We start from the raw sequence: 23,774 nt of genomic DNA, 5'->3' as shown, positions 1-23,774 counted from the left end.
GGTTTGGCCCTGAGAGTATTGAGATGTACCATTGCCTTCGTGGTCCTGACACACTCAACGTTAACAAACACAGGCTACATTTGTTTTATCCCCTTGCTGTGAAATGTAAGCAAAAAAAAATGTGCATGGACATTTCTATTCTAAAATGGTCAACTGTATCAAGAGTATTACTCCACGACGAAGTATACACATCAATCCTTGTACCTTTTGTTCCCCTTCCCTAAAATCAGTTGTAACATTGCAAAGAATATTAGTGTCCTGTAGAAAATGCTTAAATTAGTCTAGGGTTGAAGATGGATGGAAAACAAGTTGAAGATCATTACTACAGGAAAGGAGGTAAGGGACACCATTGAGCCCATTACATTAACTATTCCTTAGGATGTTCTCTCCTTTAATATTTGATTTTCATCAATGGATGTCTTCTGGCCTTTCTTTACCAAAATAAAAATTCTGTGTTCTCAATGTTCCACATGGGTCTTTATTCATTTCATGTAATCTAAGATATTACATTGGAATTATATGACAAAGACCATTCAACATGGTGTTTACTCCTTTATGCCATAGGTGTCACTCATTCCACAGAGGGCCAAGTGTCTGTGGGTTTTTGCCCCTCCCTTGTCCTTAATTGATTAATTAAGGTCACTAGTAAGGAACTCTCCACACCTGGTTGTCTTGGGCTTAATTGAAAGGGAAAAACCTGCAGATACTTGGCCCTCCATGGAATGAGTTTGACACCCCTGATTTAAGCTATCAATGGGGAAATAACTATTTTAGCAGTTAAACACAATGAATTACAAAGGCTATGTTTAAACAGGCAGCCCAATTCAGATATTTATTTCGCTAATTGGTCTTTTGAACAATCAGATCTGGTCAAAGACCAATTAGTGGAATACAGATCAGAATTAGGCTGCCTGTGTAAAAGCAGCCAAATACACAAATGCAAAGATGGAATTTCAGGCCATTTGAAGGGACACTATATGCTTTACACCAAATATCTTAAATAACATTTCAAAGTCTTAAATATGTTACTAAGCTATGATACTATTCTAATCATTGTTTTAAATAACTAGTATACATAGTGTGGTGTCAATGCGGTTTAGATTCCTTCTTGTGCTTCCTGCAAACATTGGCCATACAGAATCCATTCCACACGCATGCACACAATCTCACATAGGTGGAGGGAACTTCTTTACGTAACAAAGGTCACATTGCAGAAAAGCCTGCAAGCAGCTTTTTGTGGAGCACACACTAGAAAAATATATACTGTATTGGAATGTATCATCAAATCAGATCCGTGATGAAATGGTGTTCATGATCAGTTGGTGAATATTTATCTAAAGTAGCATTTATTCATAGGTAAAGTGAAAACCTTGACCCCAGAGAAACCAATATGTGTTCTTAAGAGATCAGACTGAAAATAATCAGGTAGAGAAGAGCATCAAGACCCTAAGCAGGGTGATGGTATACCTGAACACATGCTCCACATTAGCGGACTCATCTAAATACCCTGGAGGGCCCTGTACTGTATGTTAGAGGCTTTGTCTCTGATATCATGGAGGTTATTGGTCAGATAAATGTTTCCTGATGAAACAAAAGTTATTCATCACCAATAGAGAAATCTACTTTTAAATCTGTTATGTCACCAATATTTTGCAGGAAATGCATAGAAAACATGGGCTGAATAAAAAAACTAACATCAGGGCTTTGACATAACATAAAGCATATAAAAAAGGTTATGCCTCCAGTCCAAACATAGCTCAGCTACACTGTTCAAATAAAATGTGGAAAGAACACAGCAAGTGAAAGAGAGAGCATCAATCCAGCTTTGAAATGCAGGACAGCTGAAAACAGGAGCCTCTGGCTGATGTAAGTCTGGCCTGTGTTTACAACTGTACCTGCCACACAAGAGGACCCCCTACGTCCCTAGGGCGCCGTTCCCTGAAGCAGAGATAGGTCAGAATGTGAGTAGAGGAGTTGCACCCATCTCGCCTCTTTCCTCCCATCCACTCACCTGTCAGCTCAGGAGCGTGACACTATAAATTGCCAGACGACAAACACCCTCCTGACTGACGCAGTGTTTAAATTAAAGATGTTTGGAAACTAAGGAATGGTTCTCCTCAGTCTCTGTCGACTAGGTTTGACAGGAGATGTGCTCTGAACAGCAGGTGGGCCTGTGTTGAGTGACGCACGCCCTCAGCTGCCGTGACAGGGAGAACAGAAATGAAATGTGCCACATTTTGTGGAAACGAAGGCACAGAGACAGAGGTGGCAGGTTGAATGGGTCCCGCCCTGAAGCTTGCCTGCCAACAGTTTCATGTCTCAAGAGCTATATGCACATCAGAAGTCTCACTTATCTGTTAACCCACTAAATAAGGTTTCTGCTTCATTCATCTTCTATCTTATTAGCGAAACAAATTACCATTAGGCTGTGTTACAAGTTGTAAATACTGAACAATCTTTCTCTCCATGATAAAAAAAACTGAGCCTTTGTACCAACAGTTGCTAGAATAAATACTCTTCATCACTGGCTCTTGGTTTGTTGTGCACCTTCTGTTTTCTGTCTAGCCAGGCCAGGGCTGTGTGTGTGTGTCAGGTATGTGTTTACCACCATCAGGACAGGAAATTATCACGTGGGTTTTAATTGAAAAAACCCCCAAAAAAGACAAATATGAACACACACACGGAAAATTGTATCACCTCACTCATTTCAGGCCAATGCGCCTGACGTGGTGCGCTAGCGTCAAGATTGAAAAATGTCTCAATCACTCGTTTCACTTAACCACTCGCATACAAATATATATATTTAGAATTAACAATATATTGAGCTACTGAGTGTGATATTGGCTGTCTTTTGCTGGCTAGGTTGTTTGGAGCGCACTGTATCTACAAAGCAGCCATGTCAAAACTGCACTGAGGTGTACAGATGTTGAATTTCAGTGCCCTTTTTCCCTCCTTTCACAGGGGGACAGGTGGCAAGTTTGTCCTTCTGTCTGCCCAGAGACCAGCAACAAGACAAACCTCTGAGAGAAGGATTTACTAGCCCCATCAGCACAGACTATTTGAAAATGGCCTATAGATGGAGCACATCATGCAAAATGAAAGTAAATTTGTAAAAACAAATTAATACAGCAATTGGAGAAGAGACAGGCAAGAGTAAACCAAGGAAACTGAGGAACATTTGGTCCAAGACTGTTATACCCTCCTCCATTTTCTTGTGTTTTAGGGTGTTGCAGGGAGGTGTTAGATGAGGGTAACATTATATTGACCATCACTCTTTAATCTCAACAGTTTGTCAGAGTCCTCAGTGCATCGTGGGATGTAAGGTTCAACCGTAAACATGTCCTTTCTTGGCAAATAAAGGAGAAATATTAAAGTAAAAAAACGTCCTTCATTCTTTTTCACTACAAGATGCCGTCTGTGGTTGTCGTTCTCACAGGCGTTTCTGAGCGATGAGTGACCCTACGACGACTCCTGTGACCAGCGTCATCCCCGCCAGCAGCCACTTCTTAAAGCTCTCCTGAGACTTCCTGCTCTCGGCTGCAGCGTCCTTCCCAAAGATCTCTGCAAACCGGTCCTGGAGACAGGAGAGAGGGAGTTAGTGCTTAAGAGTTTTAGATTTAGTTCCCCATTAGCCAATGGCGACAGCTAGTCTTCCTGGGGTCCAATGCATAAGTAAAAATACATTAGACCAAAATACTTTACAATTTATACATTTAAAAACATTAACAGACATTATAGACTTACATACAGTACATTACTATATATACACCTTAACTAGGTTAACTTGGTCAGATAGGGGAGAGGCGTTGTGCTGTTTTATTTGTTTTGCCGTTTGCTTGAGTAATTTGAGATGGGAGTTCCATGTGATCATGGCTCTATATAATACTGTGCGTTGCCTTGAATTCGTTCTGGATTTGGGGACTGTGAAGAGTCCCCTGGTGGCATGTCTGGTGGTGTAAGTACACTATATATACAAAAGTATGTGGACACCCCTTCAAATTAGTGGATTCGGCTATTTCACCCACACCCTTTGCTGACAGGTGTATAAAATCGAGCTTACAGCCAAGCAATCTCCATAGACAAACATTGGCAGTAGAATGGCCTGACAGAAGAGCTCAGTGACTTTCAATGTGGCACTGTCATAGGATGCCACCTTTGCAACAATTCAGTTAGTCAAATTTCTGCCCTGCTAGAGCTGCCCCGGTCAACTCAAAGTGCTGTTATTGTGGCTAGGAGCAACAACAGCTTAGCCGCGAAGTGGTAGGCCACACAAGCTCACAGAACACAACCGCTGAGTGCTGAAAAATCCTCAGTTAAAAACACTCACTACCGAGTTCCAAACTGGCTCTGGATGCAACGTCAGCACAATAACTGTTCGTCGGGAGCTTCATGAAATGGGTGTCCATGGCCAAGCAGACTCACACAAGCCTAAGATCAACATGCGCAATGCCAAGTGTCGGCTGGAGTGGTGTAAAGCTCGCCGCCATTGGACTCTGGAGCAGTGGAAACGCGTTCTCTGGCGTGATGACTCACGCTTCACCATCTGGCAGTCCAACTGACTAATCTGGGTTTGGTGGATGCCAGGAGAACGCTACCTTCCCGAATGCATAGTGCCAACTATAAAGCTTGGTGGAGGAGGAATAATGGTCTGGGGCCATTTTTCATGGTTCGGGCTAGGCCCCTTAGTTCCAGTGAAGGGAAATCTTAGCATACAATGACATTCTAGACGATTCTGTGCTTCCAACTTTTTGGCAACAGCTTGGGGAAGACCGTTTCCTGTTTCAGCATGACAATGCCCCCATGCACAATGAATTTGCATTGCTGACTGCGACCCAGGCCTAATCACCCAACATCAGTGCCCGACCTCACTAATGCTCGTGGCTGAATGGAAGCAAGTCCCCGCAGCAATGTTCCAACATCTAGTGGAAAGCCTTCCCAGAAGAGGCTGTTATAGCAGCAAAGGGGGGACCAACTCCATATTAATGCCCATGATTTTGGAATGAGATGTTCGATGAGCAGGTGTCCACATACCTTTGGTCATGTAGTGTATGTCTGGCAGAGCTTTATGTAAGTTGATTATACAGACAATTTAGAATTTTCAACACAATCCTTCTCACAAAAACAAGAACTGATGCAATCACTCTCTTCTCTACTTTGAGCCAATAGAAACTGACATGCATGCTGTTGACGTTAGCCCTCTGTGTACATTGAATGGCAAGACGTGCTGCTCTGTTCTGGGCCAGCTGCAGCTTTTCTAGGTCCTTCTTTGCAGCACTTGACCATGTCACCGGGCAATAGTCAAGATTAGATAAAACTAGAGCCTGCAGGACTTGTTTGGTCAACTGTGGTGTTAGAAATGCTGAGCATCTCTTTATCACAGACAGACCTATCCCCATCTTTACAACAATCAATATGCCTTGGCCATGATCATTTTTTACAGTCTAAGGTGACACCAAGAAGTTTAGTCTCCTCAACTTGCTCAACAGCCACATCATTCATTACCAGATTCAGCTGAGGTCTAGAACTTAAGGAATGATTTGTACCAAATACAATGCTTTTACATTTTAGATATGTTCAGGACTAGTTTATTACTAGCCACCCATTCCAAAACTGACTAACTCTGTTTAGGGTTGCAGTGATTTCACTAGCTGTGGTTGCTGACGTGTATAACGTTGAATCATCAGCATACATAGACACACAGGCTTTGTTTAATGCTAGTAAAAATAGAACAGTAAAAGGGCCAAGACAGCTGCCTTGCGGAATACCACACTTTACATGTTCTACATTAGAGAAGCTTCCATTAAAGAAAACCCTCTGTTCTATTGGATAGATAGCGCTCAACCCATGATATGGCAGAGGATGTAAAGCCATAACCCATACGTTTTTCCAATAATAGATTATGTTCAACAAAATGAAAGGCTGCGCTGAAGTGTAACAATACAGCTCCCACAATCTTTGTATTATCAACAAAAACATTTTAAAATCCTTTTCTGGATATAGCCACTATATTATCGTCACTTCATCCAATGGGTGTGGATACAGCATTAGAACAAAGTTCTGCAGCATTAGTAAAAATGTGATCAATACACAGATTATATAGTTCCTGTAGTCTTTGTAAACACCCTGGTAGGTTGATTAATAACCTGAACCAGGTTACAGGCACTGGTTACAGTGAGAAGCTTCCTTTTGAGCGGACAGCTTGATGAAAACCAGTCTATATTCAGGTCAACCAGAAAATAGACCTCTGTTAACATTATATACACCATCAAGCATTGCACACATATTATCCAGATATTGACTGTTAGCATTTGGTGGCCTATAGCAGCACCCCAAAATAAGAGGTTTTATATGAGGAAGGTGAACTTTCAACCGCAACACTTCAACAGCATTAGACATGAGATCCTCTCTAAGCTCAACAGAATTAGGTGAAATTACATCCTATACCTTTATTATATAATGCACTCATTTTAAATCAGAGCCAAATCAGACTAGAAAGTAATCAGAAGTAGTTGGCAACACTTTTAATGGATAGGGTGTCTGTTGAGACACAACCACACACACAATCAACCCCCACAAGTGTCCCTACACCTCCAAGATACAATAGTAAGGTACTAGCAAGAAGCAATGGGCTTATGAGGGGAGGGAAAAAGGTGTTGTTTGGACATTTTCATCAATCATCACTTCGATACGACAGACAAAAATATAAATGTCACCAGCACGTCCACCATCACAAAACGTCTCTATGCCGTTATTTTGAACTGCAGTAACCCCAAGTGAATAACTTTAATTGTTGACAATTTCCCCACCGTCGTGTCATCCTTAGCCCACCCCTTCCAGTAATTCATTCGAGAACAACCCAGAACATTGACATAACATTCTGCAATTCTGGCTACAGCCACAAGAGGGAACAAGCTCACATTGGATGATTCATCTGCTTGTGTCTGGCGCTGATGTTATGGCTGGGGGGGTTTAGTGCAGTGAATTGTGGACTGACGTGGCAGTAAAATATTTATCTGAAACAATCTTATACCAAAACGGATAACTATAAACCAAATAGTTGACATAACTGTTTGTGTAGCCTTCATAACGTAACATTCATATGGTGACTCAGACTGCAGGAATTCAAATAAGGTAGAGAATCATTCGAGACATTCCAAACATGCTGCTTTGATTAAAGATGTGCGTGTGCCTCCGACACCCCTCGCTTCCTTCCGCTCTAACAGGGTGATACATCGTCACTCCTTCTCTTTCCTGCTGACTTCAACAATACAGAACAAAACTTAACAATGGAATCTGGGAAGAGGGAAGCACAGAAACAGCACGAAAGCGCCAAGACGGCTCTGTTTGTGTGTATACGTGTGTGTGGTGGCAGGTAGCCTAGCGGTTAAGATCGTTGGGCCAGTAGGCGAAAGGTTGCTGGTTTGAATCCTCGAGACAACTAGGTGAAAAATCTGTCGATGTGCCCTTGAGCAAGGCACTTAATCATAATTGCTCCTGTAAGTCGCTCTGGATAAGAGCGTCTGCTAAATGACTAAAATGTATATTGAATGCATGCATATGTGTGCGTCTGGTAAAGGGCTTCTGAGGAATCGAGAGATTGATTTCGTAGGAGAGGCCGTTTCTGAGAAAAAGAGTGGGTCGGTGACATGGCGGGGGCAGATAACAGAGAGACTGAGAATAATTTTTATCAGGGCCAGGGAGTTAACGAAACGCTAAAGATGACCACAGTCCTGAGGACCTCAGCTAGCACTGCCAGACAGACAATACTGCTGGCCTACAGATACAAACACACTCCCATGAATACTGTAAATTACACCCAAAGTGTTCACATTCATCACTGCACACTTGACTCATTGATTCCGGTGGAAACACCTGTCAAAAAAAAACCAACCAGGGGCAAACCAAGCTACTGTAGGTGTGTCTCGTGTGTCTGTGTGCGAGTAGATTCTAAAGGAATTTCAACTAGCACAGGAGCCAGCAGCACTTCACAAGAGGTGAAGCCATGGAGATCGGTCCCTGTGAGAACTGCTTGAAGAGGTATGGGAGGAATCTTGTGGGTGTAAAGAATAAAGATCGCAGTTTGTGAATACGTTAAGGCATGTTAGAGTACAGAGACAATTAGTGACAGGTGGAATGGAACGTCATTTTTTACATGAAATATACTAGATTTCACTTCACTTTCCCTCTCCCGAATAGGCTACCTGTCACTTTCTCCCAATTTTTCTACCATACCATCTAGGTCCATGTTCATATGTATCTTTATTGTTTGTCTTGCACAATGGAGCAATAGTACCCAGATCTCTAAGCTCCACACTGCTTCCTGTGATCCATCATCATGGCAGCAACATACTCAACCCTGTAGTCATCAGTGCTTATTGTGCTCTGGAGCTCTGAAGTGCAATGTACGTGCCCAGGCATGCCTATAAAATGTACACACGCAAGCACATTGGCACACACACACACACACACACACACCTGATTGAATCCACATAGGCCTACTGTATAACCACACCTTCCTAGTGAACTGGGGTTTGAAAAGGCCTACATGTTAAATTACAGGCAGTAAATCACACTGACATATTGTAATGTTTCTGTGTATGTGTCTCTGTGTCTATCTGTTTGACTGGTTCGGTCTCAGTCACTCCTGCGAGGTAGCTAAGCCTAAACTTGCTCGCTCTCTCTCTCTATTCCACCTGTTCCCCAGAGATGTTAGATGCTAAGCTGCACCTGTTCCCCAGAGATGCTACGTGCTAAGCAGCAGCCGTTCTAAGGTGTTTTCCAACCTCTGGTTTTTTCTGTGTTTTTCAATCGTTAGCTGAAGAGAGAAAAAGGCGGAAGAGGGAAAGAGTGAGAGAGGTTTGTGGGACAGAGGAAAAACAAGATTTAATTTGAAGGTTGCCATGGTTACCAGAGAGCAGCTGATCGGTGTGTTTGGGTCTGATAGATTGCCCAAGACTAGATCCCTGAGAGGATAGAACATTAAGGCAATCAACAACACCGGCCTCTGAGTCAGTTTGTAATCGGTTACTTCACTGTTGCACCACCATCATGACCTGCAACCATGTCTCCATGGGTCCACTAGATTAGTCAGAATACTTATAGAAAAAATAAAATTATGAAATTGGTTACTTTACAGACTGGAAGCAATAGTCTAAACTTCAAAACCGAAGTGTTTCTCTCCATAATGTAGAGTCCTTAATTCCCCAGAGAGAGGTGGAATTGGCCAGCAGCAGCTGATCTGGGCAGGTCTATTTCAGTAGAAGCTTCAGTCTGGCAAGCAAAAGGGAAAATGGCAGCAAAACATGGTTGCTAAAGAATTAAAACAATGCTAAAAGGGGAGCGTTCCATTCAAATTCAGAAAGTAATCCAGAATGTTCAACTACTTCTGTGAACTCCAGAATTCTGGCATGGCCCTGGGCACCGAGAGGCCTCTGAATAGAAAAACTAACAAAGAAAGCCAGATTCAGCTTTAAACCAGCCCAATGAAAGACAATGGAGGGTTGCAAAACCTCTTGGTCACACTGGCCGGATGTCCTATCAAATGCTGCATTCTTCAGTGATTGGGCTGGAGATCTGGATTGAATCCAGTACTTGAGTAATGAGTAAATCACCTCATAAGAAGGACATGGTCTTGGACATGTTTTGAATTTCCTCTGACCTTTGCTGAGTCATAACGAACTAAGTCCCTCTGTGACCCAGTTGTGTGACCGTAGACGGGGTGCTGGTTACAGTCAAGAGCTGAGGCGGGATTTTAGAACAGTCTAACATGAAAGAGGATGACAGTGTAAAGGCCAAGCTGTCACTAGACCGACTATAGTCTAGTCCTAAGCAACTCTTCCTGCTCATTGTAACACACAGGACGTGTTGTGCTTCTGGGGCAAAAGTGAAATTCCACATCACGTCAGTGTGGTTTGTTTGTTGAGTAACTGTTGCGTTTCATGACATTTTGGAGGGACCTCAAAAGGAAGGCTAGTCATCTTGCCGCTGGCCAAAATGGTGAACTGAATCTGCTCATACTGACCACAGTTTGACCCTTTTATCTGCTGTCATGTGATGCTACAGTAAAGCATACAGGGCCAAACTAGACTAGAGGTACTGCGCCCACCCTCAGAAAACAACTCACCATGCCTGTCGGCAGATCATCATAATTACCTATGAGAACTGGCAGACAGTCATCCTCCAGAGAGTGTGAGAGTCGGGCTTTGTGCCAAACCATGGAGCACAGGGGTACTGCAGTGTGGGGGAGGGGAGGGGTTAATAAACCAGGCAAGTCCCCGGGGCTAGGTTCTGTTCTGCCTTTAACTTTGCCTGCTCAAGGAGAACACTATCTAGCTATAAAGACTGGTGACTGATTAAACACGAGTCCACACTAAGCAACACTGCTATTTATGCCCCTTTAATACAACACCAACGCAAGGGTGAAGTTAGAGACGCCTACATTAGCTAGGATGTGGTCTGGTAAGGAGGTAAATAGGGATCAAGGAACTTGAACCCAGATGAGGTCCTATGGTGACATCTCAGCTGGCTGTTAGTTACTGTAGGTTCTACACATGAAGGAGCTGGCATTGAGGGTCTGACCCCTTTCTCTTCCTCTAATGGGTTTGTGTGTCTGTGTCCCTGCTGATCCATCCGGAGGTGAATCCATGAATTAAAGAGGAGATTAATGAGTCAGGACATTCAGGCTCAGACACCAATCTGTTCCCCTTCTCACTGGGGCTCACCAGCAGCGCAGCCCCCATTCTGTCACCACTGCACTCCGCACAGTCTAGGAAAAAAGGGACCACAGCCGCAACACACAGAGAAACGTGTGTGTGCGCGCATGTGTTGCTCTTGAGTTCTCCTTTATGTCACCAGCAGCACCACATCAACTTTAACCCTCAAAACACTCACCCCCACTAACACCCCTTACAAAGTGGCAAAGACCTACCATCTGTCTGAAAGAGAGCGAGAAAAGAAGAGAAAATGATAGTGTATGCCAGAGGAAGAAATTAATGAGATAGTGAGGGGTGCAATAAGGGAAGGAGCGGAATAATTTAATAAAACATTCTACAATATGGCTTTGTTATTACATTGCCAACCAGTTGAATAACAATGATCATGATGATGATGGTGGTGATAAGTCAGCTTTATCATCATCATTACAGTGCCATCAGATTCTGTAATATTTGCTGGGCACCATTATCACCATCTGTCAGTTTCATACATCACAGCTACCACACTAATCCCATAATCTGATATCAGTTATGAGGAGAGAGCGAGCGAGAGAAGAAAATGCTAAAGAGAGAGGGGTTAGATGTAGCCTATACAGTCGAATAAAGCAGCAAATAAGAAAAACCAACTGCAAATAAGAGAAACAGCCAGAGAAACAGAGGGAGATATTCAGAGGGACGGAGAGGGAGGTATTCAGAGGGACGGAGAGGGAGGTATTCAGAGGGACGGAGAGGGAGGTATACAGAGGGACGGAGAGGGAGGTATACAAAGGGACGGAGAGGGAGGTATTCAGAGGGACGGAGAGGGAGGTATACAGAGGGACGGAGAGGGAGGTATTCAGAGGGACGGAGAGGGAGGTATTCAGAGGGACGGAGAGGGAGGTATTCAGAGGGACGGAGAGGGAGAAAATGAGGGAAAGAGAGTGAGTGAGGGAGGGGGGAAAGAATTGCTCATGACCTGATTTTCCACACTAAGCCTGTTCAGAACTGGAGCAGAGAGAGCAGCAGCAGCCAAGCAGGCACAATGTTTCCACTAAGAGTGCACCAAAAAACAGACTGCTGCTGCTCTAGTTCTCTACCAACTAACACAGCAGACATTCATGGTGTCACGGAGTCATTCTGGTCCCATCTAAGGTAGCTAACTGCTCAAACAGTCCTGGTTGTATGTCTCCAGGGCCCAGCAGTAGCTACAGTAATGCATCTGCTGCCTGTAGCCCTATTAGCGAGACGGTTGTACAGTAGGTTACATGATGCCCCAGACTCTGCCTGCCTGCCTTCTGCAGAAGACCTAGTCTCCACCTCCCTGCTGCACACAGACTGAGCCAGATCAGCACAGCTGGGTGTCTGGAGCTCTGTGCAGAATCAGATGCATGCTGCCATATTTAGAGCACAGTGACGGCTCATTGCTCAGGGTGGTGATACTCAGTTGAATGGCGAGCTGTGTTGAAGTACACCAAGTCAGCCAGTAGTGCTGCAGGTCAGTCTTCCACGTCGCTGGCTGATGCGCTGATAGAGGCTATACAGTGCCTCCAGAAAGTATTTATACCCCTTGACTTATTCAACATTTTGTTGTGGTACAGCCTGAATTGAAATTTGATTTCTCACCCATCTACAATACCCCATAATTAAAAAAGTGAAAACATGTTTTTAGAAATTTTGGCAAATGTATTGAAAATGAAATACAGAAATTGAATTTACATAAGTATTCACACCGCAAGTCAATACTTTGTAGGAGCACCTTCGGCAGCGATTACAGCTGTGAGTCTTTCTGGGTAAGTCTAAGAGCTTTCCACACCTGGATTGTGCAACATTTGCTCATTATTCTTTTCAAAATTCTTCAAGCTCTTTCAAATTAGTTGTTGATCATTACTACACAACCATTTCCAGGTCTTGCCCTAGATTTTCAAGAAGATTTAAGTCAAAACTGTAACTCAGCTACTCAGAAACATTCACAGTCTTCTTGGTAAGCAACCCCAGTGTAGATTTGGCCTTGTGTTTTAGGTTATTGTCCTGCTGACAGGTGAATTAATCTCCCAGTGTCTGTTGGAAAGCAGACTGAACCAGGTTTTCTTCTAGGATTTTGCCTGTGCTTAGCTCTATTCAGTTTCTTTTTTTATCTTGAAAAACTCTCCAGACCTTAACGATTACAAACAAGCATACCCATAACATGATACAGCCACCACTATGCACCCGTGCGTCAATCTAAGTAACATAATTGTATGTTTTTTTGCATGGGCTGCATCTCAATCCACCGCATCCGCCGATATCGGCCTGCCGCATCTGGAAGGTGGCCGAGCTACAGCGGTGTTCGTCAGACCATGAGACATCCTGAAAATCGGTAGTGTCCGAACGGTTGGGCCTATAAACTAATATGACCACTATGGAAAGATGCTCACGAACATAATTGTGTTTTCCGTTTGGTCTACGACCCCAAAAAGTGTCACAGGTCTCATCTGAAGTCGGTACCGCTGATGTGCCAACTTGTCTATAGCGTCCGAACCGTTTGGGCTACAAACTAATGGAAAGGGGAGATTCTCGCGAACATGATGGTGTTCTCCCCCACAATTGTCACTCGTCTGAAGGCAACCCGGTACCGGTTTTAAAAAATGAATGGAAGTATGGAGGTAGTTGTGCCAACAAAAAGAAGGGGTTAAATGTGTCAAAAAAACTAAAATATTTTCTGAGCTTTCTTATATATTCTAGATAAAGGACAGACACTTCAAAACCTTATTCATTATGATTTATTTAAATATTAATTAAAAAAACAAACATAATTCCACTTTGACATTATGGGCTATTGTGTGTAGGCCAGTGACAAAAACAACCTCAATTTAATCCGTTTTAAATTCAGGCTGTAACAACAAAAATGTGGAAAAAGTCAAGGGGTGTGAATACTTTCTGAAGGCACTGTAAAATCGAGGGGAATTGTCACTAAATGGAAAGCCCCATTGGGCAAGACCACACTACGCACAGACACAAACAAACATATACACACAGACGGAGACAGACACACACACCAGAGATCCACTGTTGTTAACACACCCATCTATCCCTAGACACTGACTAGTGTCTTGTCCCCTGGCTACATCCTGCAATCTCATCCAGTCAGTAGCATACAGGTGATGTTGGCTGGATCCCCATCCAACCCTGGAGAAGCGGAGCGGCCCAACCTTCCTTGAAGGTGAGTTGAGTTGAGCGGAGCCACCCCCCCCCCCCCACGCCGCTCCCCCTACAACCCTGCCGCAATGGATTGGCCCAGTCTCTCCTTTCCCCTCAGCATCAAACCTACTGCCTCAGACTGATGGTTATGTGACAAGGCTGAGGGAGACGGAATCACACCATCTGTTTACTGCCATTGTCACTCAGTCACTGACACACCATCAACCACACACACTCACCATCAACACAAACAATACAGGGATGCAAGACTGAACAAATTAATAAGGAAACAATTTATAGCAAAAGATAGCCTACATAAAACACACAGGCTTGGGAAGAAAAGTGTGTGTGTGTGTGTACACACATAATGGGGGTTGTTGTTTTTGAGCACTCAATACTGGTTACCATTGAACAAATGCAAACAAGGTCGTGAGTATTCTGTGCATTGTGGAGGTTAGAGAAACAGATGGACAACGTCTGACCCACGTTAAGATCATCTACCCTCTATTGATGAGAATGACTCTCTGTCACTATGAGTTTACATAGCAGCACTATCTTTAGAGACAGTTGGGTAACAGCAGATAGCAAACCACATTACTGTGTGTGTGTGTGGGGGGGGTACGTGTGTGTGTGTGTGTGGGGGGGGTACGTGTGTGTGTGTGTGTGTGTGTGTGTGGGGGGGGGGTACGTGTGTGTGTGTGTGGGGGGGGTACGTGTGTGTGTGTGTGTGTGTGTGTGTGGGTGGGGGGGGGGTACGTGTGTGTGCACAGCCAGAGGTCCTTTGTTTAAGGTGGTCAGGTGAATGATCTATGTGGTGCTATTCCATCTCACAATGCAAAGTACTGCTAACACGTTCACTCAAATCAGATTTTTTTTTTTACTAAATATGAAATGTACACTCAAAAACAATGGTGACCAGGTTATCTAGACATTCAGGAAGAAGGGGATCGAGGGAGGGGGCTATCTGAGGCTTCATCTATCAGGGGAGAGGTGGGGGAGGATACAATCAGCCGTGATTGGTGATCAAGTCAAACGGATCGAAAGAAATTAGGAGAAATTGATGGATGGTTGGATTGGTAAACAAACGGAAGAACACATGACGGTGAGCGGGGACATATCGCGGTGACGCTGGCGTGTTGTTGCCTGTCTGGTCTGAAACATCTGCTAGTGCGTGGTGTGGTGGTTGGGGGAGGGAGGATGAGAGAGAAGGAGGGAGGGTTGATCGGTCCCAGGGGTACAATCTCCTTGTCCTTTCCTTCAGGGCAGTCAGAGACTATGGCAAGGAAAAGGCGTGTCGTCTGTATCTGCGTATCCTATGTGCATGGTAATGAGTGTGTGTATTATTTAAAATGCCACTGGAGCAAATATGTGCTGCCTATAAAATGCCCACAGAAGGACAATGGTAAGAGCTCAGGTGTTCCAGACAACAGAGTATAGGATATGAATACAGTCTGATGTAAGAGTAAAATGTAGCTTGTATGATGTCATGTGTTAGGTAGGGGCTATGGTTGAGGTGTAGCACTCTCACAGGAGATTCATGAAGACCTCACAAGACAAAGGAGAAACGCAGGAAATAATGGAATAGTTTCTCTATTGGCGTCCTCCACCTCTTCCCAGTCCCAACTATCATTCTCAGAGCTGCTCTTCTCCCACTGACAGTCCAAATGAGTTATCCATTACTACATTATTAGTCTGTCAGAGCAAGGTCCGAGCAAGGCCCCCACAAACAATATATTTTTTTGTTGTTGAATCTTTGGGGCAGAGTGAAAAATGTGCAGTTGTATAGATAATCTTGTGCTATTTTATACATTTTGCCATGAGTCAGAGAAAATGTTGCTGTTTTAGAGCTAATTTACTGCTATTCTACACATTGTCATAGTACATTTCATGTAATAAAAATGCATGGCTTATGATGTGCTGTATGGGGGGGGTTGCAGTCAGAACAAAAGCATTTACCGAGCACAGCCAAATATTATTCACCCAGAATTGGTAATAACCCAAACCCCCCCTAATTTTTTCTCCCTACACCCCTCACCTTACTTTTAGATGGGGCAGGAGGGAGGGGGTAGTAGTCAGTCTGCTATTGGTTAAGAGGTCAGACATACCAAGAAAACTGATGGCCGATAGTTAGCACAGTAAGAGGCCGTTCCTTCTCTTGCTAGAACAAAAGATGCACCTGCTGAGTACCGCCGAGCCTGCTCGTCAGTGGACCACAACTTGACTTTGAGCTAATCAGAGCGCACGAACCGCCACGTGGGGGAGCGGACAGGAGTGACAAGATAAAGGAAGAAAGAGAGCACTTTAATCCACCCTCTTTTCATCAGAATTGTTCTAACTAAAACAAATAAAATCTGTATACCACCCAACCCTACTAGCTAACGTTAGCTAAACGGTTTGCGTAGCCATTGGCCAGTTAGCACAACATCGCTAGCTACTCCACTGACTCACAGGCAGCTGCTTCATTAAAAAACAAATCCATCATGATTTAATTATAATGTTGCTAGCTACACTAGTTATCTGGCTAGTATAAATAAGGGCTTACTATAAATTCTAGCTAGCTAGCAACATTAGTGCAGCTTGCTAGTTAGCTAACTTTGGTTATCTACAGCAGGCACAAGCCAAACATCGCTTAAGAAAACCACTTTAACCTTGTGGTCTGGAGTATTTAAACGAGGTTGACTGGCATACGATCTGTGCTATGTGAACAAAAGAAAGTTGACCGCCGACACTCTGGGCAGAGGTGCTAAGTACCTCTCGGCAGTCAGTATCCTTGGTGTGTCTGAGGCTTAACACGTTTCACTTTCCAACCTCCAACACCAGTGCTGTCAGACAGAGAACTGTTCAATCAATGAGGATTCCACTTCTCACTCCCTGTCCTTATTTCTCAATCTGCTGACTCCCTGCATTCACTTTTAAACCATCTTTCTTTCCTCTTAGTTCACCTCTTACACAAATCATTGCCACATTTCAAAGCTGGGAGTCAGCAGGGACCTTTGCCACCTAGAAAATCTGTGTGACCGGACCTTCTCAAATAGTATTGGAGCACCCCTGGACTAGCGTTTCTCTCTTTCTTACGACACAATCAGGTAATAGGACGCACCTGCTCTATACATCCTACAGCTGCCAACAGTTGTGTTTGTGTGTCTCTTTGTTCCTGAGGACAGGAACAAAGAAAGAGTGTGTAGGTTGGTTCAACAGGTTGGTATGACAAGAGAAAACCACATATAAGAGAGTTAGCTAGAAATGAGTGGGCATTTCTTATCGGGAAATATAGGGTAATTTTTGTTTGTTTTCCCTGTGGTGTGGGGATGTCCCAGGTGCGGGTGATTGTTCTTGTCATGACACATAGAAACCACAACAGACAAATTCAAATCTCTCTGAGCTACTTTAGAATTGTGTGCATAGTATGGAATGATGAATTGTGACTGTCCCTGCATAAGCGAGATACATTAACATACTGTTTATCTTCATGTTATGTGTGTATATGCATAGGAGTATGGGTCTGAGGAAGGCACGTCGTAATCCATTAGTATGGTATGGCTTGAACCCAAACTACTTGACTGAACACACCATTCCTTTCAATATTCTGGCCATTCATGTCTTTAGCTCAGAGCAACATTCAACACCTGATGACATCAACAACAATGTTCAGATTCATTAAGGTGCTTGGGGGAAAGAGCTCAAGTGTAGGAAGGGACATGCGCTTGAGCATGTGTTTTAGCAGCATTAATTGTACAAACATTAACACAGCCTAGACTTTGTTTAAATAGAGACCTTGTAAGTGATGAGTTACTATTCATGTTTAAAGCTTCCAGTGGTTCAAGGCATTAACTGGTGCTTCTGGGTGTGGTGGTGGCATATGACAGACGCAGAGCTGTATGAGCTGTGCCCAAGTCATCTGCATGTCTTAACACTATTTAAAATTAATTTCAGCTATGCAAGCAACAGAAGAAAGACCATCCAATCTGATGGCCCCTACCCACACAATGTACCCAATCAAATGCCCGTTTTCATAAGACCCATCGTTTGAGACTGTTTCAACATCCCCTTCCCATTCCACACTATCATGTCAGCCCACACAAAGGGAAAGAGCTGACCTTAACAGTGTCCTCCTTCCATCCCATAACACACCCACCCACCAGGAACAGGACAACCCCTCTCTCAGCTGACCCCAGAGAAAACGCTGCTTTCATCTGCAGGCAGCTGGCTCAGAACAGAGAGGAGAAAGTGAAAAACAGCCAGGGTAAAACAAATGGCGATCTGTAAAGCCTAAGTCTATACTTCAACCCCATGAAGAATTCGATCTCAGCCAGCAGAGCTCACTTCGATTCAGCTGAAAACTCAATGAAGCTGATCAATGCCCAGCTGACCAGAGGCAAACATCTCTCTCTCCATCTTCTCTCTGGTTCTTTCTCCTTGGCTGACAAATCTGCCTCTCAGATCAGAGGTCAGGCGTCAGATACACACAGCTCACACAAACTGACATGACGCAACACACACAAAGAGACAATGGGTGCTAATGTGCACAATCAATACCTGTTAAAATATTTCAAACTATCCGATCCTGTTATCAACGACCTCTGGAACTGATGCTTCAAAAAACCCACAGAGCTAAAATGAACCCCTGCCCTTTCCCCAAAACACATCTTTCAGTCATGACTCACCCATCCTCCTTGGCTCTGGATCCAAGGCTGGATGTGGTTGTCCAGGTAGACGGTCATCCAGTCTGCAATCCGTCCCACTAGTGGGCTCATCTCCTTCTCCACGCACTCTACACAGAGGGCCCCTCCGAAGGCAAACAGGCCCACTACCCGTCCCCAGTTCACACCGTCCCGGAAAACCTCGTCCATCACGTTCTCGAAGCTCTGGTAGGCTGTGGCCGGCGTGATGTGCAGCTGGGAGGACAGGTCACTGAACGCTCTGGCATAACGCAGCTCAAACTCATTGGCAGAGTCCCGCAGTGCCTCTTTCACTGCATCCAGGCCCATTGTCCGCTGAGGGGTAGAGGGGGGAGACTGTCGCGGTGGAGTCCCAGGACTCGTCCCGTTTACTGTGCCGTTGGGGTGTGTCGTGACTGCCGCCCCCCCTTCCACCTGTCCACCCTCACCCCCCTCAGTCTGACTGGGAGCTTCTGTGAGCCCAGTGTGGTTGAAGGGGTAGTCTCTCTGTGATAGTTTATAGGTAATATAGTATACCACCAGTTCTCTGTTGTTGTAAGTCATCATTCGTTTCCTTGTGTTTCTTCTTTGCCCCAGGTCTTGGTTTTACCTGCTAATGACACGCCCCTTCGGATCAGGCCTCTGTATTTATTTCAATCGGTGTCATTCTTTGTATTCAGAAAATGTATGTCTTGAAGACAAAAAAACAAGGCTGGTGCAATGGCTCAGGCCCTGTGGTAAGAGAACAATGAAGATCCTAATTAACATAATTCATCACAATAAACATAGGTGGGTTGGGGGAGTAGGGGAGCTGTAGTGGGCAAATTTAGATCTCGACAGGTGGGGTCAAAGTGCATCGCTTTAATTTGGGATGAAACAGATGGCAATGTTTGTCATTACCTGCCTGCCCCCACAGACAACCTCCCTTTGCCCTGTGGCTTTGGAACAGTCGTGACAGGGCTTGGTGCTCTGGCTTCCAACAGACTTTAATTTTAAACAGCCGGTTCTTTGTGACAGAGAGGTTAAATATATGATCATTTATTTACCTTTATTTTACCAGGTAGGTTGATTCAGTACACATTCTTATTTGCAAGAATAGCCAGTATGTATAGCATATGTAAACACATATTGTATGAACACATGATAACAGTTAACCTAATGTTACTTAGTAACCTGTAATCAGATAAGTATTAACAGTGTACTCAATTTGTTATTTTCACACGTAAACCCCAAACTAAGAACAAAAACAATTACAAACACATTTTTGTAGACAGGATTGAGGAGTAACCGATTACATGTAATCAGTTCCTATAATCTGATTACAAACAAACAAACTAAACAGTTACATTACCTGCTAAACTACTGTATTCAGATTAAAGATACTTCAGCAAAACTAGATTATTTATTGGATTACTTTTAAATTCAGAAAGGACTTGTGCGAGAAGAAAACCCTGACACCTTTCTGTTCTCAATTACATTAAATTCAGTATTGAAAAAAGGTGCAACTTTAAGTTTGTTCCACCTGAGCAAGTCTGACCACAAGTCAGAGACCACTATGATGACACACCAAATGCGTTCAATGGATCCTTTTTGTTTTCTTCTAACGCCTCAAGGGGAAAGCAGGGATTTTTCTGCCAATTAAATCATTGGGTGGGCCGCCTAAGTGTTTCTTCGGAACACCTAAGTCTAAAGTGCAATTTTCGAGATGGAAAGACGCTTTCAGTGTAAACTTCAATGACTAAAACCAGATATAAAGTATGTAGAAAATATAAATGGACCTATATATATTTTTTATAATATAATCTTTGAGAACTAACAATCACCAAAATAAAAAGATGGACAGTCAGGGAAATCCCCCCCCTCCCAAAAAAAAATATATAAAAAATAAAAAATTGTAAAGTGGTTATCCCACTGGCTATAAGGTGAATGCACCTATTTGTAAGTCGCTCTGGATAAGAGCGTCTGCTAAATGACGTAAATGTAAATGTTATTATTTTATAGCAAAACAAAAACCAGCTTTAGCCAAGGCAAAATGAATAGAATTGCAGGAAATTAGTTTTAAAACTGAAACAATTTTTCTTAGTTTCATGGAGAAATTTGTAGAATTGCAGGAAATGGTCTTAAATACTAAAAAATTTTTATCTACACCGCCAAGATGGGGGCATCTAAAATCCAGTCCTGATTGGCTGACCATGCCCATTGCCACACTCACCAACTAAACCCCTTTTTGATCCAGAAGAATCCCTGGAAAGTAATGCAAAAGTAACTGAAAGTAATCCGATTACGTTACCGAGTTTGGGTAATCCAAAAGTTACATTACTGATCATTTTGGGACAGGTAACTAGTGACTAACGGATTACATTTAGAAAGTCACCTACCCAACCCTGTTTGTAGATACCCTATTTCTTCATAAAATATTAGTGATTTCTTCAATACTTTGCGCATTCGTGTCAGTAAGAGGAAGGGACAGGAGGAAGGGACCCCTGTTGGTCCCGAACCCTAACCCCTACCCTTTAAATCTAACCATTTTAAAATGTAACGTTCAATGGGGTAGGGACATCGCAAGGATCCCGGATAGCAAGGACCCCTGTTGTTATAACTCTTCAAAACAGCACGTGGGAGAAACGAGGCGCATCTTTCTTCCTTGTATAGTCCCACCCACCTTACCTTTTCTAATTGTAATAATAGTGACATTTAGGACTATCTACTAAGGCTGGAGAGTTAATAGTGACTATTTTATAAGTGGGAACGCCAAGTAAAGAATACTAAATCGAAAATGAGAGCACTAGAATGTACTAGTAGGTTACTTTGTTGCCTTGGCTGTACTATTGAGCACAATAACTGTTTACAGAAGCCACAGCTAACCAGCACGTGTCGCTAACTTCTCAGAATTCCATGGAGCGTTTTAATGTATCACATAAAATGACAGCCCGCCCATGTCATTTTGAGGGCAAATAATACTGAAAGATTAGTGACTGAAGAAGAAAGTAATCTTCCAACTTTATCAAAACATAACTACAGTCATTCGTTTTTATTGATGTTTCAAAGTGGCCATTTATTTTCGTCTTACTTAACAAAGTGTTGATAAAAAAGCCAGCTAACTACATAACAGAACGAGCAAATTTTATTATCACGTAGCTAGTTTTAAACATGGTAATCAAGACAGTCTACAAATGACATTATGTTCTCTTACCTACCTACACCAAAAGTGGAATATCTTCAACGGCAACACTTCAGTGAGCTGCTTAGAAAATCTTATTGTATCAGTCTTGCTGTCAAAATCCGAGGAGAGAATTGAAACGTACTATTGCTATGTAGTATGAGTGTCTATCTGTCGTGAATCTCCCTGCTCTCGTGTGTGCCCAGCCTTCTCAATCCATTACGTAACTAAGGCTGCGTTTACACAGGCATCCCAATTCTGATCTTTTTTTCACTAATTGGTCTTTTGAACAATCCGATCTGTGAAAAATATATTTTGTGAAAATATCTGATGTGATTGGTCAAACGACCAATTAGTGGTTTAAATAACAGAATTGTGTAAACGCAGGCGATCCCCATTCTTTTTCACCAATCAACACCCATGTCGGAGACCTTTAATCACTGCACCCACCCACAGGAATATGGCTTGTTGGGTGACATCGGCTGTCTTTTACTATTTTAACATAAGGTAGTGAGTTACATAGCTACATTTGCAATATGCCGAGGCCGATTTAACAAAATAATTTTAAATGTCCCAGCTATAATTCATCGGCAGTCGGCGCTAGTAATCTTGTATGATTATCCCGGGCTTGTGACTTGCACCTGAAATGTTTATTTTGGCTACTGAAACCGGTCTACATTTCTTTGCATAAGACCAAAGGGAATGTAGCTAGCTAGTTTAGCTTACTTGGCTAAGTTTGTTGAACACAAATGTCATATTTCCTCTGACTAGCTAGCTAACAGCTTTCACATTTCATTTGATAAGAATGACTAGCTAGCGGTTCTTTCGCTGACGTAAACATTTTCTCATACAACTAGGTAGCTACTAAAAGCCGCAAATTCAACCTGATTAGCTAACCAATATGAAACACTTACTGTAACAACTTGAATTGTTGGCACAAAGTCCAAAACGAAATCCAAACATCAGCAAATAGGATCATATCAGACATTTCTGCTGGAGCAAAAGGAGGAGCACTCGCAGACTGGCTAACTAGCCAGCAGATCCGACCCGCTTGCTTACAGCTGCACTAGGGTCTGACAGGCTTCCTATGTAGATGAAGAGCCAATTTATGCTTGATCTGAAAATGTGATTGAGGTGCTGTATGGATGGTGCAGAGCCTCCTGAAGCATGCAGAGGCCAAATTGAGCACCATACTGCATCACCCAAATTTCGTAACAATGTGGAGGGTTCCAGTATAGCTCTGCAATGCCATAATTGATTCATGGTAGGTGGGGTGCGGGAGGGTCTGTTTAAACAAGCTCACTTCCTTGAAATCGTCCTTCACAACAGCTCTGCTCCGTGAAGCACAAGAAGTATGAATGCCCTGACTTCTGCAGAGGCCCTATCGATCACCTTAAATGCTGCATGGCCAAGGCAGACATCGGAATGACCATGCAGCGCCTTTAACTGTCGAACGACTGCTAGAAAAACTCTAAATCTAATACAGAGGAAGACTGTCTGACCCTAGTGCCGCTGTCAGCAAGCGGGTCGGATTTGCTGTGCTGGCTAGCTAGCTAGCTATTTTTTTTGTTAACTAACATTACTGTAAAAAGGATTGGCTAGGTTAGCTGTCTAAAGCTGACATTACGAGAAAGCTGTTCCGCCCACAGACATTTAATGACGCCTACTTCATCTAACTCCACGAAAAGCTGCCTGTGTGGAATAAACTAGCCATATTGCTAGCTATAGAGATGTAGGGGGTTTAAGAAGTTAACGTTAGCTAGGTAATGTTAACAGTTAGCTAGCACCCTACCGATAACATATTCATAATCAAGAGATCTCACCGGTTCCAAACATACTGGGGGTTTACATGATGAAAATGAATGCACATCTTTCTTCATAAACGTTTTCGTTTGAGTCTTTCCAGAAGTAAATTAAACACACAGATTTAGCTGTACCAGAAAATTGACTGTAGCTACACCAAAGATTTTGTTCATTGTTCTGAGACTACACCCCAAACAAAGGATGTTACACATCTCCATGGTAACCTTTGTTACCCCCAAATGCATTTGATACATTGACGTTTGGAGGGTTTACAGCGCCACACTC

General features: G+C 43.2%; 1 protein-coding gene across 4 annotated transcripts; it reads right to left on the bottom strand.

The window, feature by feature from the left end:
• Positions 1 to 456: 456 nt before the first annotated feature.
• Positions 457 to 23,680, bottom strand: LOC121538321 (bcl-2-like protein 1). Of its 4 annotated transcripts, none has more exons than XM_041846203.2 (3): positions 23,510 to 23,680; positions 18,533 to 19,258; positions 457 to 3,574 (listed from the first exon to the last, which is right to left on the bottom strand). In XM_041846203.2, the coding sequence occupies exons 2-3, from the start codon at positions 19,091 to 19,093 to the stop codon at positions 3,431 to 3,433; spliced, it is 705 nt and encodes a 234-aa protein (XP_041702137.1). In that variant the 5' UTR covers positions 19,094 to 19,258; positions 23,510 to 23,680; the 3' UTR covers positions 457 to 3,430. The 4 variants fall into 4 exon arrangements, with proteins under 4 accessions (XP_041702137.1, XP_041702133.1, XP_041702136.1 ...); XM_041846199.2 differs by lacking the exon at positions 23,510 to 23,680 and adding an exon at positions 22,601 to 22,781; XM_041846202.2 differs by lacking the exon at positions 23,510 to 23,680 and adding an exon at positions 21,720 to 21,961.
• Between the last annotated feature and the right edge of the window lie 94 nt (positions 23,681 to 23,774).

This window comes from Coregonus clupeaformis, chromosome 24 (assembly GCF_020615455.1).
Source record: "Coregonus clupeaformis isolate EN_2021a chromosome 24, ASM2061545v1, whole genome shotgun sequence".
Taxonomy (NCBI): Eukaryota; Metazoa; Chordata; class Actinopteri; order Salmoniformes; family Salmonidae; genus Coregonus; species Coregonus clupeaformis.
Note: the sequence above shows the minus strand (reverse complement) of the source record. Positions and strands in the feature narration are given on the sequence as shown.

Coding starts and splice junctions, on each gene's coding strand:
- LOC121538321 (XM_041846203.2), bottom strand. CDS start 19,093: ATGATGACTTACAACAACAGAGAACTGGTGGTATACTATATTACCTAT. Junction 3,575..18,532: donor TCCAGAGCCAAGGAGGATGG/GTGAGTCATGAC, acceptor TCCTGTCTCCAG/GACCGGTTTGCAGAGATCTT.